Below are 14,654 nucleotides of genomic sequence, written 5' to 3'. Positions count from 1 at the left end.
ATGCTCGAAGATGCGCCGCAAAAAACATGTCTTGAGCCTTCTGGCGTCGACGCTCTAGACGCGCATCCAGGACGTCGGTGTCAGAAGTTGAAAATGCTGAACTTTCGCTTCAGACACGTCGCCTCAACCAATCGTGTACAAATATCCAGAGACGTAGCAACGTTATTATCCAGAAGAAAGAGAAAGACCTGAGAACCTGAACGAGAGCCACAAACATTAGCGGAGTATAAATATGTACATCACAATCCCCGAACCACCAGGACCGGACCAGGACTAGACCAGGACTAGACCATGACTAAACCAGGACTAAAGCAGGACTAAACCAGTGTCAGTGTGTCATTAGCGCAGTATAAATATATACAGGCCGCAGTCGCCGAGCCGATCGCCAGGACTGGACCAGTGTCATTTGCAGAGTATACATACATATACGCTGCAGCTGTCGAGCCGCTGATGGTTTTATGTAACAAAAACACTATAAAGTCTCTCTCAACCTGGTCTGTCATCGTTCCGGGAAAAGACCGGGACCGGGCATTTGTTTCCAGGGCAACGGACGCTCGTCAAGTATTTTTCTCCCGTTCATTCACAGCGTCCAAGATGTGCGCCGGGGGCATCTGAACTCAAATGCAAAGGCGTCCAAACAGAGGCATCTAGAGCGTTCACACAATCCCCGAACCACCAGGACTACACCAGGACCGGACCAGGACTAGAACAGGACTGAACGCACCACAAGAGCGACAGGTTCACTTGGCTGATACCAGTGTCCAGGGCATTGCAGGAGTCAAGACGTGCACAGATAAAAGCACCAATCACCCTCTCCAAATCAATAAAAAACAAAAAACAAAATAGATGAATAAGTAAGAAAATGTAAAATCTCAGCTGTACACAAGAGGTCACAGGAAAAATGATAAGATGATTGACAGGACACAGGGTGAGTTGTTGTACAGTTGTTGGGAATGTCCAAACTTTACTAAATAAAAAGTAAAAAAAAGGAGCTGCTAACTTGAAAACTACCACTTCATGACATCACAAGGTGGAACAGAGCATTTTCACCTTTGGAGATATAGACAGACTCATAATTATGTGTTACTCGAACATGTGCAGTGTTGGGAAATTCACTTTTAAAATGTATTCCCCTACAGATTACAGATTACACACCCCAAAATGTAGTTTGTAACGTAATCCGTTAAATTACTTAAAGTGAGTAATGTAATCTGAATACTTTGGATTACTTGATTTGCTGTAGAGAAGCAAAGACAAGGAAATCATAACATAAGATGTTTTATCTGTTAAAAGAAAATGAAAAGCCCAGACTTTACTGAACCGTATTAAAAATATTATTGATAGAAGAGGAGGAGACATGGTCCACGCAGCAGGATTTAGTCCTGGTTTTAGTCCTGATTTAGACCTGGTTTAGACCTGGTTAAAATCTAGTGTTACAGCCGTGGTAATAAAGGTCCGGAGCCGGGGATGCAGTTGAGGTTATTTATTTAATATGAATGGACAAGCTCAAGGGAAAAGAAGGAAGTGACCGGAAAAAACAAACAACTACAGGACAGCAGGGACAATAACAACTGCAAAAAACAAAAACCCAAATTACAAAAAACTGACAACTTGATAAACTTTAATGATTTAAAACCAATTTAAAATGCTGCTACCTGTGTCGTACATCCACACACAGCTTCCCCGTAGCACCGCTCAAGTTTCTTTTAAAAACAGCGTGGCCGCCCTAACACACAACAATCAATTTTCAAAACACAGTTTCATTTACCCTCACACACAAACCATCTAAAAACCCACCTGTATCTTCAGCCAAACGCACGCACACAGCGGTCTACCTGGCCACCCACGGAAACTGACACCCTCCCGGGCACACGGCCAACTTCCCCTTAAATTCCGCCTGGGTGTGGCCCAGCAGCGACACCCGGTGGCACCACCCGCTACACTAGTTTAGACCTGGTTTAGTTTCTGGCAATGAGTGGAATTACTGAAAAAAAAAAAAGGGATTTAGCCCAAAATGTGAAAACAGGAAAATACCTCTGTGTAATCCATTTATTTCCAACAAAGTAACTGTAATCCAATTACCACTCACTGAAACAGTAACTGTAACTGAATACAGTTACTCATAATTTGTACTCTGATTACATAACTCTGGTACATGTAATCTGTTACTCCCCAACATTGAACATGTGTGAATAAACAAAACACAACTCCAGGTCTGTTTTTGAGGAAATAACAACATCATAACAGGACTTAAACCTCACAAGAGTCTGTTTTGTGTAAGACTGGACCTTTAAGTACGTCGCTCTTTCTCGCTCTTTTACCACTTTGAAAAGTCTTTGTCCTGGACGTGGTGCGTTCAGTGACCGGGTCAAAGTCAGTAAAGGGCGGTGCTTAAGTCCCAGAGGTGAGAGGCGTCCTGCCTGTCCCTGCACCTGCCTCTCCTCTGTCAGATCAATACAACAGTGTCCTTCAAAAAACCCTCCAAACAAAACTCTCTGTAGTTCGGTTTAAATACTGATGAACCCGCTCAACTCAGGATCAAATATAAATACTAATCAAGCTTAAAGTGGGTTTTTTACATTTTTGTTTTACTTAATTTGGTCAGTGAATACGTCTTATAAATATAAATGATAGTTTTAGACCAAATTTTGGAAAATATGTTTCAATTTTAAAGGTGCAATGTGCATTTTTTTTCTGGTCGAGAGTTCGTCAAATGCTTTTTTTTTTTTCCCATGGAGATGTTTTTGCTTTGGCTGGAATGTTTCACAGTATGGCTTTAAAACTTTCAATCATCATGGAGACCAAACCAGACCAAGTTACAGGTCAGATCTGTGGAGAGGCGACCCCGCTCGGTCAGAATGTCTGTTTTTCTAGGTAATTTTGAACAATAAACCCACCTCTAACTATTATTTTATTTATTTATTTATTTCGGTCACAGGTATATTTTGACTTTAATTCATAAACAGTCATATTTAACATATACAGACCGAAAAGGTGCAGGCTGAAGCTTAAGCTTATTCTGCCTTTACCCTTTATTCCTTTGTCAGAGCTTCATCTTGACACCAGTTCATCTTCATAAATACAGCAGGAAGAAACAAACTAATCAGTAACAGAACAACAAAGTTCTACAGCACAAACTAAGTCTCATATTTCATGTATCTGTCCAGAGTTAAACATTTAAACTTCTTTATGAAGTGAAAGAAAGTGGTGCACAATTTGAGGTTTTCTGTACAGTTGTTCCAGAGCTCCACCCCTTTAACAGATTTACAAAATTTCATAATGTTTGTTCTGATTTTCTTTTTAATAAACACGGTCGTGCCTCTGAGCTCGTATCGGCTCTTTTGGATTTTGAACATGTTCTGTAACGATTTCGACAGGAGATTGTTGTTTACTTTGAACATGATTTTAAGAGTGTAAAGGTCGACTAAATCATAAAATTTCAGCGTTTGAAGGTTTATAAATAATGCATTGGTTGGTTCGTTATAAGTTGATAATGTGATTGCTTTTATTGCCTTTTTTTGTAGGGTAAAGACTGACTTTGTATTCGTCTTATATGTATTGCCCCAAATCTCAATACCGTAGGTTATGTCGGGCATTACCAGCGAGTTATATATAATAAAAAGACTGTTTTTATCTAGGGTATATCTATATTTATATATAATTGCGATCACTTTGGATAGTTTGTTCCTAATTGTATTTATGTGTGATTTCCAGTTTAAATTATGATCTATGGTTATTCCAAAAAAATTATTTTGAAAGACTCTTTCTAGTGGTGGATTATTGAGCATAATTTGTACATGATTTTGTACTTTTCTGAAGAGAGCAATGACATATCCACAGAAACAAGCAGCAACCAAAAAAGTTACACTGAGCAGTTTTAAAACACATCTATGACTCCTGATCAGTTCAGGAGACACAAAATTCCAAACAAAACTCAGGCACAAGGCAAGTTTATTTGTACAGCACAGTTCGTACGCAAAGTAATTCAAAGTGCTTTACAGAATAAGAAATGCATTAAAATCATAATAAAAACAAATCAAAACATAAATAATCATAAAGATTAAAATTTAAAAAGAGAGACATAAATTAGACAGAAAAGTGCGGAATGAAAGGCACAACATACAATTAGTTTCATACTTTAATAAAATAATAATAATTGTCAAATAATTATAAATTAATTATAAAATATTTCTATGAACAGTGTTGGGAAGGTTACTTTTAAAATGTATTCCCCTACAGATGACAGATTACATACCTCAAAATGTAGTTTGTAACGGAATCCATTAAATTAATTAAAGTGAGGAAAGTAATCTGAATACTTTGGATTACTTGATATTGTCATGCTTTTTGAAACAACATGAATGTAACAACCACATCCTGAAAATTCTCGTTTGTTTTCTTCAAATCCTCTGTTGAGCCCAAGTCTCCATGAACAGACTTTTGTTTGTTGTAGAAAATCAAAGACGGAGAAATTTGAACATGAGAAGTTTTGTTTTGTCTGCTAAAAGAAAATAAAAAGCTCAGTCTTTATTTAAACATATTGAAAATATTATTGATAGAGAAATGATTTTTATATGAGATCACTGCTGCCTTCAATTATGTCCACGTACTGATAAATGTCATATTGTTTAGTCCTGGTTCAGTCCTGGTTTAGACCTGGTTTTAGTTCTGGTTTAGCCCAAAATGTGAAAACAGGAAAATACCATCATGTAATCCATTTATTTTAACAAAGTAACTGTAACCCAATTACCACTCACTGAAACAGTAACTGTAACTGAATACAGTTACTCATAATTTGTACTCTGATTACATAACTCCAGTACATGTAATCTGTTACTCCCCAACACTGATTATTTATTACAAAAAACATTAGAGATGATGGACACGTCGTTATAATTTGATGTTTTGGTGAATTATACGATCAGAAAATCAGAATCAGCCTCATGCAAGTCTCTTATTTTATTATTTTATTTTACATTTATCTGTGTCTTTTATATCATAATTTGTACTCTGATTACGTAACTCCGGTACATGTAATCTGTTACTCCCCAACACTGTCTATGTACAATGTTGTAGTTTCGCGGATACAAGTGGTCAAAATGAGTTTCCTCCGCAGGGTGTCTGGGTGCTCCCTTAGAGATAGGGTGAGGAGCTCAGTCACACGGGAGGAGCTCGGAGTAGAGCCGCTGCTCCTCCACGTCGAGAGGAGCAGCAGAGGCTCGGGCATCTGTTCCAGATGCCTCCTGGGCGCCTCCCTCAGGAGGTGTTCCGGGCATGTCCCACTGGGAGGAGGCCCCGGGGAAGACCCAGGACACGCTGGAGGGACTATGTCTCAGGACTGGCCTGGGAACACCTCGGGGTCCACCTCAGAGGAGCTGGAGGAAGTGTCTGGGGTGAAGGAAGTCTGGGAGTCCCTGCTTAGACTGCTGCCCCCTGCGACCCGGCCCCAGATAAGCAGAAGAAAATGAATGGATGTTGTAGTTTTGGCTCAGTTTCTAGGTTACACTTACAGAGCGCAGAATCATTTCACTTGGGAAGTTAAATTATAAACCTAAGATCTTGCCAAACTTGGAAAAAAAATGTCATAGTTTTAACAAAATGATTAGTAAAATTAGTAGTCTAACCTCTAATAGGCACTTTAAAGGAAAAGTTGATAGCTCATACGCCTCACGGCCAGAAGGTCAAAGGTTCTGTGTGGAGTTTGTATGTTCTCCCTGTGTCAGTATCGACCTAAAACATGCACCGTTTATGATAATCCTATTTTGAGGTATTCCTGACAAAGATCTACTGAAATCATTCCAGTTTTTATCTGTGGATTATGAAACATGCCGTCACAGTGTGTATATGCAAGTATTACCTGATTTGTAAAATAATCTCTCACGGTTCTTGGCCATAAACTCGACTGAACAAGGCCACGTCAGAAGTGCTCCAGTTGAAATGCCCTGTAAACATGTTGCAGCAGTGCCCTCTAGTGGTAAGAAAACGGAAGTGCACTGATAGTGGAGCTGGATTGAATGTTTCTGTGCAGCATGATGAACTTTTTGGGATTTTTATTTTTATTTTTTTTATAACCAAAAGATCAAAACGGTTAAATAAAAGAACATGTAGAAAAAGCAACAACACGTAACTTTTTTTTAAATCTACATATTGTGTTAGTTTTATTTTATTTGTGTGTTTTTTTCTTTCAGACATCAACATGGCCGGAGAGCCCAGACCGAGTCGAGCCAAAGCACTGAAGAGGAGCGCTGCGTCTCTCTACAGGTAAATGTCACGATGTAGATTCTGTCGGCCATAAAATTAATTAATTTAGTCTTATGTTCTATTATAGTATTATTACTTTCTTGATGGTAAAACAAAATTAAGAAGACAAATAACTTTTTCCTTAGTTACAAGCCCCACTCTCTTTAAGGACATGTTTTCTTTTTTTTTTTTTTTTCTGCAAAAGTGTCCATAGTTTAAAAAGATAAAAGCCTTATTTATTTATTTATTTATTTATTTATTTATTTATTTATTAGTAGCAAATTAGTGTAGTAGTTAAAAGTATTATTATTATTATTATTATTATTATTATTATTATTATTATTATTATTATTATTATTATTATTTATTTATTTTTTTATTTTTTTTTTATTTTATTTTTTTTTTTTTCAGTTTTTGGGCCAAAAGGCTTATAAATTTTCTAGACCAAATATTCAGTTTGTGCCACCAATAGAGGGAGTCAGACACTAAATGAAGTGATGTCTGGGAGCATAAACCAGGAGATAGAAAACAACAATTTTACAATTTTAAACATCTCATAACATTTTTGTATGTGTATCCTGTCCAGCCACAGAATCACCACTGGTCAAAAATAAAAAGAAATAAAATAATAATAGTTGGTAACAGGTTGGTTCATGTTTCATCAGAACTTTCTTCTCTAAAATATGAAAGCAACTGTTGTGATTTTTGGTCTGGGAGATAAAAAAAATAATAATATCTGATAAAGCCTGTGGTGTTTGTGTGTTTATGTTTGTGTTTGTTTTTGTGCAGTGGATATGAGCTGGACTACGACTTCTACAGGGAAGACTTCTACGACAGGTGAGATCACTTTTCTGTTCACACACAGAACACCACAAAGTCCGATGTGGTCGGATCTCAGGAGCTGAACGGGACTGGACCTGGGCAGTCCTGGGATGGGAGACCACAGGGTGCACAGGTGCCACAGAGGGACAGAAGTGAAAGTGATCTGAAAGTATCACCACTGTAACTCGTGTGGTATAACTAAAATAAATGAAGAAATAAAATAAATAAAACTAAAACACACACAGCCAATGATGTTCATTTTGTCTTCTTATGTACTTTAACGTCTTAGGTTCTTTTTAAAGACATGCAGTAAAGTGTGTTTACCTTGTTGACATGTTTCGGCTGCTACATCTTCAGAAGTGTCCTCGGTGTTGGTGGTGACGTGTCGTATATCAGCTGTTGTTACTTCCTGTGGGCGTGGTCAGACCTGATGGACCTGCAGGTGGCTCAGACTGACCACGCCTCCCGTCGCCCGGTGGAGAGTCTCTGGAGGAGGGTGTCCCAGGTGTGTGAAAGGAGGAACGCTCCGTCATCACGGTTAATGCTGTCCGTGCCTCGTTTCCTGATTTCAATGACCTCCTTGATCCAGCGTTTGAACTTGTTGTTTTCTGATCCAATGACCCGAGCCCCGTCCAGATCCATAATGTGGTTGTTCTTTTTACACTGTCTGATATGGTGGATTTTAGGTTTTCCTGTTCTGCTTTATCTTTTTGTGTTCTGGTGAGTCTCCCTGATGTTTCCTTTTGGTGTTCCTTTTTTCGGATGTGAAATGCCCGGCCTGTTTCCCCTACGTATGATTTATTGCACAGGTGTCAAAATAAGGCCCGGGGGCCAGATCCAGCCCTCCTAAGACCTTTAATCTGGCCCTCGGCTGATTTTCTACTAAAATATTTTAATTATATTTTCTATTAAAATATTGGTTAATTTTCTGCGGTGTTTATCACAGCAGCGTCTCCAGTGTCTCTGTACGTGGCCCCTCCCACCAGAGCAGCACAAATGAAGACTTGTCTCTTTCCAAACGCTCTTAAAGGACGATCGTTTTGACTGTTGACCGTGACACCCTCATCAGAAAAATGTCCAACATGAGAAAAGTGGAGCCGAGTGCAGGATTTTACAACAAAAATGAACTTATTCCTATTTACATACAAGTTCATGTTAAAACATTGTGTTGAAATTGCATTTATCTTAAAGTTTCAGGTTTCTACATAATATTATAATATTTTGTAAAAGAAACAGTTCATCAGTTAAAACAGATTTCTGTAATAGATTTGTGTTTCTCTGCACAAATATTTGAACTTATTGCTGTTTTTGGGGTTTATATGACATGAGTTTTCTGATCCGGCCCCTTTGGGATCAAAGTAGGTTGGATTCGGCCCCCGGACCAAAATGAGTTTGACACCCCTGATTTACTGCATGATTTGCATTGGATTTCGTAGATGGTGTTGCATTTTTGTTCTTGTGGGGTTTTGTCCTTGGGGTGTACGAGCTGTTGGCGGAGTTTTGTGTCTGGTTTTACTTCAGTGCTTATGTTGTGTTCATGGGTCTCTGGATGGGTTCGGTTATGCCTCTGATGTTTGGTAGTGTGACTATGTTCCTGTGGTCTTATTGTGGCTGTCAATGAAGCCAACAAACCAGCAGCCGAAACATGTCAACAAGGTAAATACACTTCACTGCATTGTCTTTAAAAAGAACCTAAGAAGTTAAAACACACACAGGTTCAACACTGACATCACCATACGACGTCACCATATCAATCAATCAATCAAACTTTATTTCTATAGCACTTTTCATACATTTGAGATGAAGTTAAAACAGGTAAAAGTTTCAATTAAAAGCTAAATTAAAAAAGATATGTTTTGAGTTTACTTTAAAAAAAATATGAACACTCGCAGCGGACGTCAGATGCTCAGGTCGACTGTTCCACAAACGGGGGTCGTAAAAGCTGAATGACGCCTCACCGTGGGTTTTGGTTTGGACTCTTGGGACAGTTTAAAGACGACTGACTTCCTGAGGACCTGAGAGTCCGAGAGGCTCATATGATAAAGCAGATCAGATAAATAAATAGGACTAAGACCTTTATAAACCAATAAAAGAACTTTCAAATCTATCCTCATATTTAATTTATTTATTTATTTATTTCGGTCACAGGTATATTTTGACTTTAATTCATAAACAGTCATATTTAACATATACAGACCGAAAAGGTGCAGGCTGAAGCTTAAGCTTATTCTGCCTTTACCCTTTATTCCTTTGTCAGAGCTTCATCTTGACACCAGTTCATCTTCAAAAATACAGCAGGAAGAAACAAACTAATCAGTAACAGAACAACAAAGTTCTACAGCACAAACTAAGTCTCATATTTCATGTATCTGTCCAGAGTTAAACATTTAAACTTCTTTATGAAGTGAAAGAAAGTGGTGCACAATTTGAGGTTTTCTGTACAGTTGTTCCAGAGCTCCACCCCTTTAACAGATTTACAAAATTTCATAATGTTTGTTCTGATTTTCTTTTTAATAAACACGGTCGTGCCTCTGAGCTCATATCGGCTCTTTCGGATTTTGAACATGTTCTGTAACGATTTCGACAGGAGATTGTTGTTTACTTTGAACATGATTTTTAAGAGTGTAAAGGTCGACTAAATCATAAAATTTCAGCGTTTGAAGGTTTATAAATAACACATTGGTTGGTTCGTTATAAGTTGATAATGTGATGCTCTTATTGCCTTTTTTTGTAGGGTAAAGATTGGCTTTGTATTCGTCTTATATGTATTGCCCCAAATCTCAATACCGTAGGTTATGTCGGGCATTACCAGCGAGTTATATATAATAAAAAGACTGTTTTTATCTAGGGTATATCTATATTTATATATAATTGCGATCACTTTGGATAGTTTGTTCCTAATTGTATTTATGTGTGATTTCCAGTTTAAATTATGATCTATGGTTATTCCTAAAAAAATATTTTGAAAGACTCTTTCTAGTGGTGTATTATTGAGCATAATTTGTACATGATTTTGTACTTTTCGCTTTGCAAATATCATAAATTTTATATGATTAAGTACTGTGTGCATAGGCGTGATCTCCTCCCATATCACCGTAGAAAAGAAAACACTGGGCCTATGCGCTTTAATCTGCGACACCAGATTTTCAAACCACAAAAGGAGAAAGTAAAACTATAAACCTACAGGTCCATTTTAACAACTGAACGTGACACTCAACATGGAGACGTCCTGCGAATACAAATGCGGACCAGATCGAGACTGGCAGATATTAATAATGTCCTCAAAAAAATGTCTAAAAAGAATTCTTTCATAGCACTACATTAAAGGTTGTATGGAGGATTTTTTTTTGTTTCAAGTTGTCAATGATAGATTATAGAGGTGCAGTAGCCTTGTAATTATGATGACCAAAAAAAAGAGAATAAAAATTCATCAACTCTGGACGTGGTGGGGCTAAACATTTGCCAATAGATAACGACACTGCCTCGTTATCTGTGAGCTGACAGGCTGTCAATCAATCTCCCTACGTTTCTAGTGTAACTGACTTGCCTGCGCCGCCGGTACGTGGTTTACGTACGACTGTCACGCAGTCCACAGACGCAAGACGCACAGACGCTGTTTACTCCACCAACGCAACAGTTCTTAGCGGCTTTTTTTTTGACCTATATCTTCCTCGCAGTTCGCACAAAGTTTGTTGCAATGGCGACAAGAATCCAGGAGCAGTTCGCCGCAAAAGAAAGTCCGTTTTTGAGGTCGCTGAAAGAAGAAGACAAGGGGAAAAGCAGCGAAGCCAAACTAAGGTGATTCTTGATAGATTCATTCCAGCGATGGCGCGACTGAAGCAGACGCAGGGTCTAAAGACTGACGCACTGGTCCACAAATTACTCCTGGACAGGAAACTTCTGCTTATTATGAAAACGTACTTTATTTCCAAGAGCTAGACAAACGTTTTTCAGGACACGAAAGCGATATCCTATGTCTGAAAACGTAATTTTCAAGGCAAAGAAAGAGTCCGCTTGCTGCTGCGTGTTGTAGTTAGTTCATTCGCACTGAATCTCCGCGCAACCTTCTCTGCTCCCCTTTCCTGCTCCTGTCTCCCCGCTGCCCGATCCGCTCTTCCCCTGCTCCTCACTTCTCCGGGCACGGAATCTCCGCGCCGCTCCCCTCTCCTCTCTCTCCCGCTCCTCACTTCTCCGTCTTGCCTAACCAACACTGTAGTTAGTTGTTTACAAGTCATGTGCAGCACCGGCTGTAAACAAACCTGTTTCTGGCGTAAAGAGGAGGAGGGAGGAGGTGTTTCTACGTAGGAGCTGTAGGGGAGGGGGGGTGGTTTCACGCATGCGCAACATTTGAAAAAGGACAAACAGTCGCTGGATTTCTCGTTCCTTGGAAAATCCTCTATACAACCTTTAATATCGGAATAGTTTATGACGTTGTTTCAAACTGCACCTGACTCTTGGAGCAATGGGAAGTATCAAACGTCATTTTTCAGAGAAGAGGATTTGGAGTTTTGTGTCGGTGGGTTTGTCCTGATCCCGTTCTGACAGGAGCAGTACATCTCCATAATCTCCACTCGGACGCTCTGTGGACTCCTGAAAAGCCTCGTACAGGTTTTATTCAAAAGCAAAAGGAGACTGTAAGTGGAAGGAAGCGTAAGATTTGTTTTTTGAGTTACAAACATGAGCTACAATATCTGTGTCCCTTGGAATCAAATACAACTTTAACTGATAATAACTACAATGCTGATTTATTATTTACAGTGTTGGGAAGGTGACTTTTAAAATGTATTCTCTTACAGATTACAGATTACATACCCCAAAATGTTGTTTGTAATGTAATCCATTAAATTACTTAAAGTGAGTAACGTAATCTGAATACTTTGAATTACTTGATATTGTTGTGCTTTTTAAAACTACATGAATGTAACAACCACGTCCTGAAAATTCTTGTTCTCTTCAAATTCTCTGTTGAGCCCAAGTCTCCATGAATAAGCAACTGTTTGGTGTAGAGAAGCAAAGACCAGGAAATCATAACATAATTGTCTGTTAAAAGAAAATAAAAAGCCCAGTCTTTATTTAAACATATAAAAAATATTATTGAGAGAGAAATGATTTATATATGAGACACTGCTGCCTTCAATTATGTTCACTCTACTGTTAGGTGTCATATTGTTTAGACCTGGTTTAGTCCTGGTTTAGACCTGGTTTAGACCTGGTTTAGTCCTGGTTTAGACCTGGTTTAGTCCTGGTTTAGTCCTGGTTGTAGACCTGGTTTAGTCCTGGTTTAGTCTTGGTTTAGTCCTGCTTTAGTCCTGGTTTTAGACCTGGTTTAGTCCTTCTTTTAGACTTGGTTTATCCTGGTTTTAGACCTGGTTTAGTCCTGGTTTAGTCTTGGTTTAGTCCTGCTTTAGTCCTGGTTTTAGACCTGGTTTAGTCCTTCTTTTAGACTTGGTTTATCCTGGTTTTAGACCTGGTTTAGTCCTGCTTTAGTCCTGGTTTTAGACCTGGTTTAGTCCTTCTTTTAGACCTGGTTTAATCCTGGTTTAGTCCTGGTTTAGACCTGGTTTAATCCTGGTTTAGTCCTGGTTTAGACCTGGTTTAGTCCTGGTTTAGTCCTTCTTTTAGACCTGGTTTAATCCTGGTTTAGTCCTGGTTTAGACCTGGTTTAGACCTGGTTTAGTCCTGGTTTAGTTCTGCTTTAGTCCTTCTTTTAGACCTGGTTTAATCCTGGTTTAGTCCTGGTTTAGTCCTGGTCTTAGTTCTGGTTTAGTCCTGCTTTAGTCCTGGTTTTAGACCTGGTTTAGTCCTTCTTTTAGACCTGGTTTAGTCCTGGTTTAGTCCTGGTTTTAAAGTCCTGGTTTAGTCCTGGTTTAGTTCTGGTTTAGTCTTGCTTTAGTCCTGGTTTAGCCCAAAATGTGAAAACCAGAAAATACCGTCATGTAATCCATTTATTTCAACAAAGTAACTGTAATCCAATTACCACTCACTGAAACAGTAACTGTAACTGAATACAGTTACTCATAATTTGTACTCTGATTACATAACTCCGGTACATGTAATCTGTTACTCCCCAACACTGATTATTTATTACAAAAAACATTAGAGATGATGGACACGTCGTTATAATTTGATGTTTTGGTGAATTATTCGATCAGAAAATCAGAATCAGCCTCATGCAAATCTCTTATTTTATTCATTTTATTTTACATTTATCTGTGTCTGTTGTGTCGTGGTGCGTTCATGGTCCCTCTGCCTGTAGGTTATTCGAGTACCGCAGTCGTGTGTCTCCCGTTCCCCGGGTGGTGCCTGTGGTCCCGGTCAAACGTCCCCGAGCCCTGCCCCTGCTCCACCGGGTCAAAGGTCTCCCCATGAAAATACTGAGGAGCTCCACTGTCCACCCACACAGCCGACTGAAAGGTACAACATCTGTCCTCCAAACATCTGTCCTCCAAACATCTGTCCACACATCTGTCCACCGACAGCCGACTGAAAGGTACAACATCTGTCCTCCAAACATCTGTCCTCCAAACATCTGTCCTCCAAACATCTGTCCTCCAAACATCTGTCCTCCAAACATCTGTCCTCCAAACATCTGTCCTCCAAACATCTGTCCTCCAAACATCTGCAAACATCTGTCCTCCAAACATCTGTCCTCCAAACATCTGTCCTCCAAACATCTGTCCACCCGCACAGCCGACTGAAAGGTACAACATCTGTCCTCCAAACATCTGTCCTCCAAACATCTGTCCTCCAAACATCTGTCCTCCAAACATCTGTCCACCCGCACAGCCGACTGAAAGGTACAACATCTGTCCTCCAAACATCTGTCCTCCAAACATCTGTCCAACATCTGTCCTCCAAACATCTGTCCTCCAAACATCTGTCCTCCAAACATCTGTCCTCCAAACATCTGTCCACATCTGTCCACCCGCACAGCCGACTGAAAGGTACAACATCTGTCCTCCAAACATCTGTCCTCAAAACATCTGTCCTCCAAACATCTGTCCACCCGCACAGCCGACTGAAAGGTACAACATCTGTCCTCCAAACATCTGTCCTCAAACATCTGTCCTCCAAACATCTGTCCACCCGCACAGCCGACTGAAAGGTACAACATCTGTCCTCCAAACATCTGTCCAAACATCTGTCAAACATCTGTCCAAACATCTGTCCACCCGCACAGCCGACTGAAAGGTACAACATCTGTCCTCCAAACATCTGTCTCCAAACATCTGTCCTCCAAACATCTGTCCAAACATCTGTCCACCCGCACAGCCGACTGAAAGGTACAACATCTGTCTCCAAACATCTGTCCTCCAAACATCTGTCTCAAACATCTGTCCACCAAACATCTGTCCTCCAAACATCTGTCCTCCAAACATCTGTCCTCCAAACATCTGTCCTCCAAACATCTGTCCTCCAAACATCTGTCCTCCAAACATCTGTCCTCCAAACATCTGTCAAACATCTGTCTCCAAACATCTGTCTCACAACATCTGTCCTCCAAACATCTGTCCTCCAAACATCTGTCTCCAAACATCTGTCCACCCGCACAGCCCTGAAAGGTCCTCAACATCTGTCCTCCAAACATCTGT

General features: G+C 39.7%; 1 protein-coding gene across 1 annotated transcript in view; it reads left to right on the top strand.

Annotated features, from left to right (window-relative positions):
- Positions 1–14,654, top strand: part of raly (RALY heterogeneous nuclear ribonucleoprotein) — a 53,596-nt gene that overhangs the window by 26,150 nt on the left and 12,792 nt on the right. Inside the window, exons 3-5 of the mRNA XM_055160105.1 lie at positions 6,189–6,261; positions 7,030–7,077; positions 13,319–13,476. Of these exons, the coding sequence (XP_055016080.1) occupies positions 6,189–6,261; positions 7,030–7,077; positions 13,319–13,476 (279 nt within the window). The remainder of the gene's footprint in view (positions 1–6,188; positions 6,262–7,029; positions 7,078–13,318; positions 13,477–14,654) is intronic.

Source organism: Boleophthalmus pectinirostris, unplaced genomic scaffold (assembly GCF_026225935.1).
Source record: "Boleophthalmus pectinirostris isolate CB_2022bp ecotype Guang Dong unplaced genomic scaffold, ASM2622593v1 HiC_scaffold_3, whole genome shotgun sequence".
Classification (NCBI taxonomy): domain Eukaryota; kingdom Metazoa; phylum Chordata; class Actinopteri; order Gobiiformes; family Gobiidae; genus Boleophthalmus; species Boleophthalmus pectinirostris.
The sequence above is the reverse complement of the archived record's forward strand: the minus strand, read 5'-3'. Positions and strand labels throughout refer to the sequence as shown.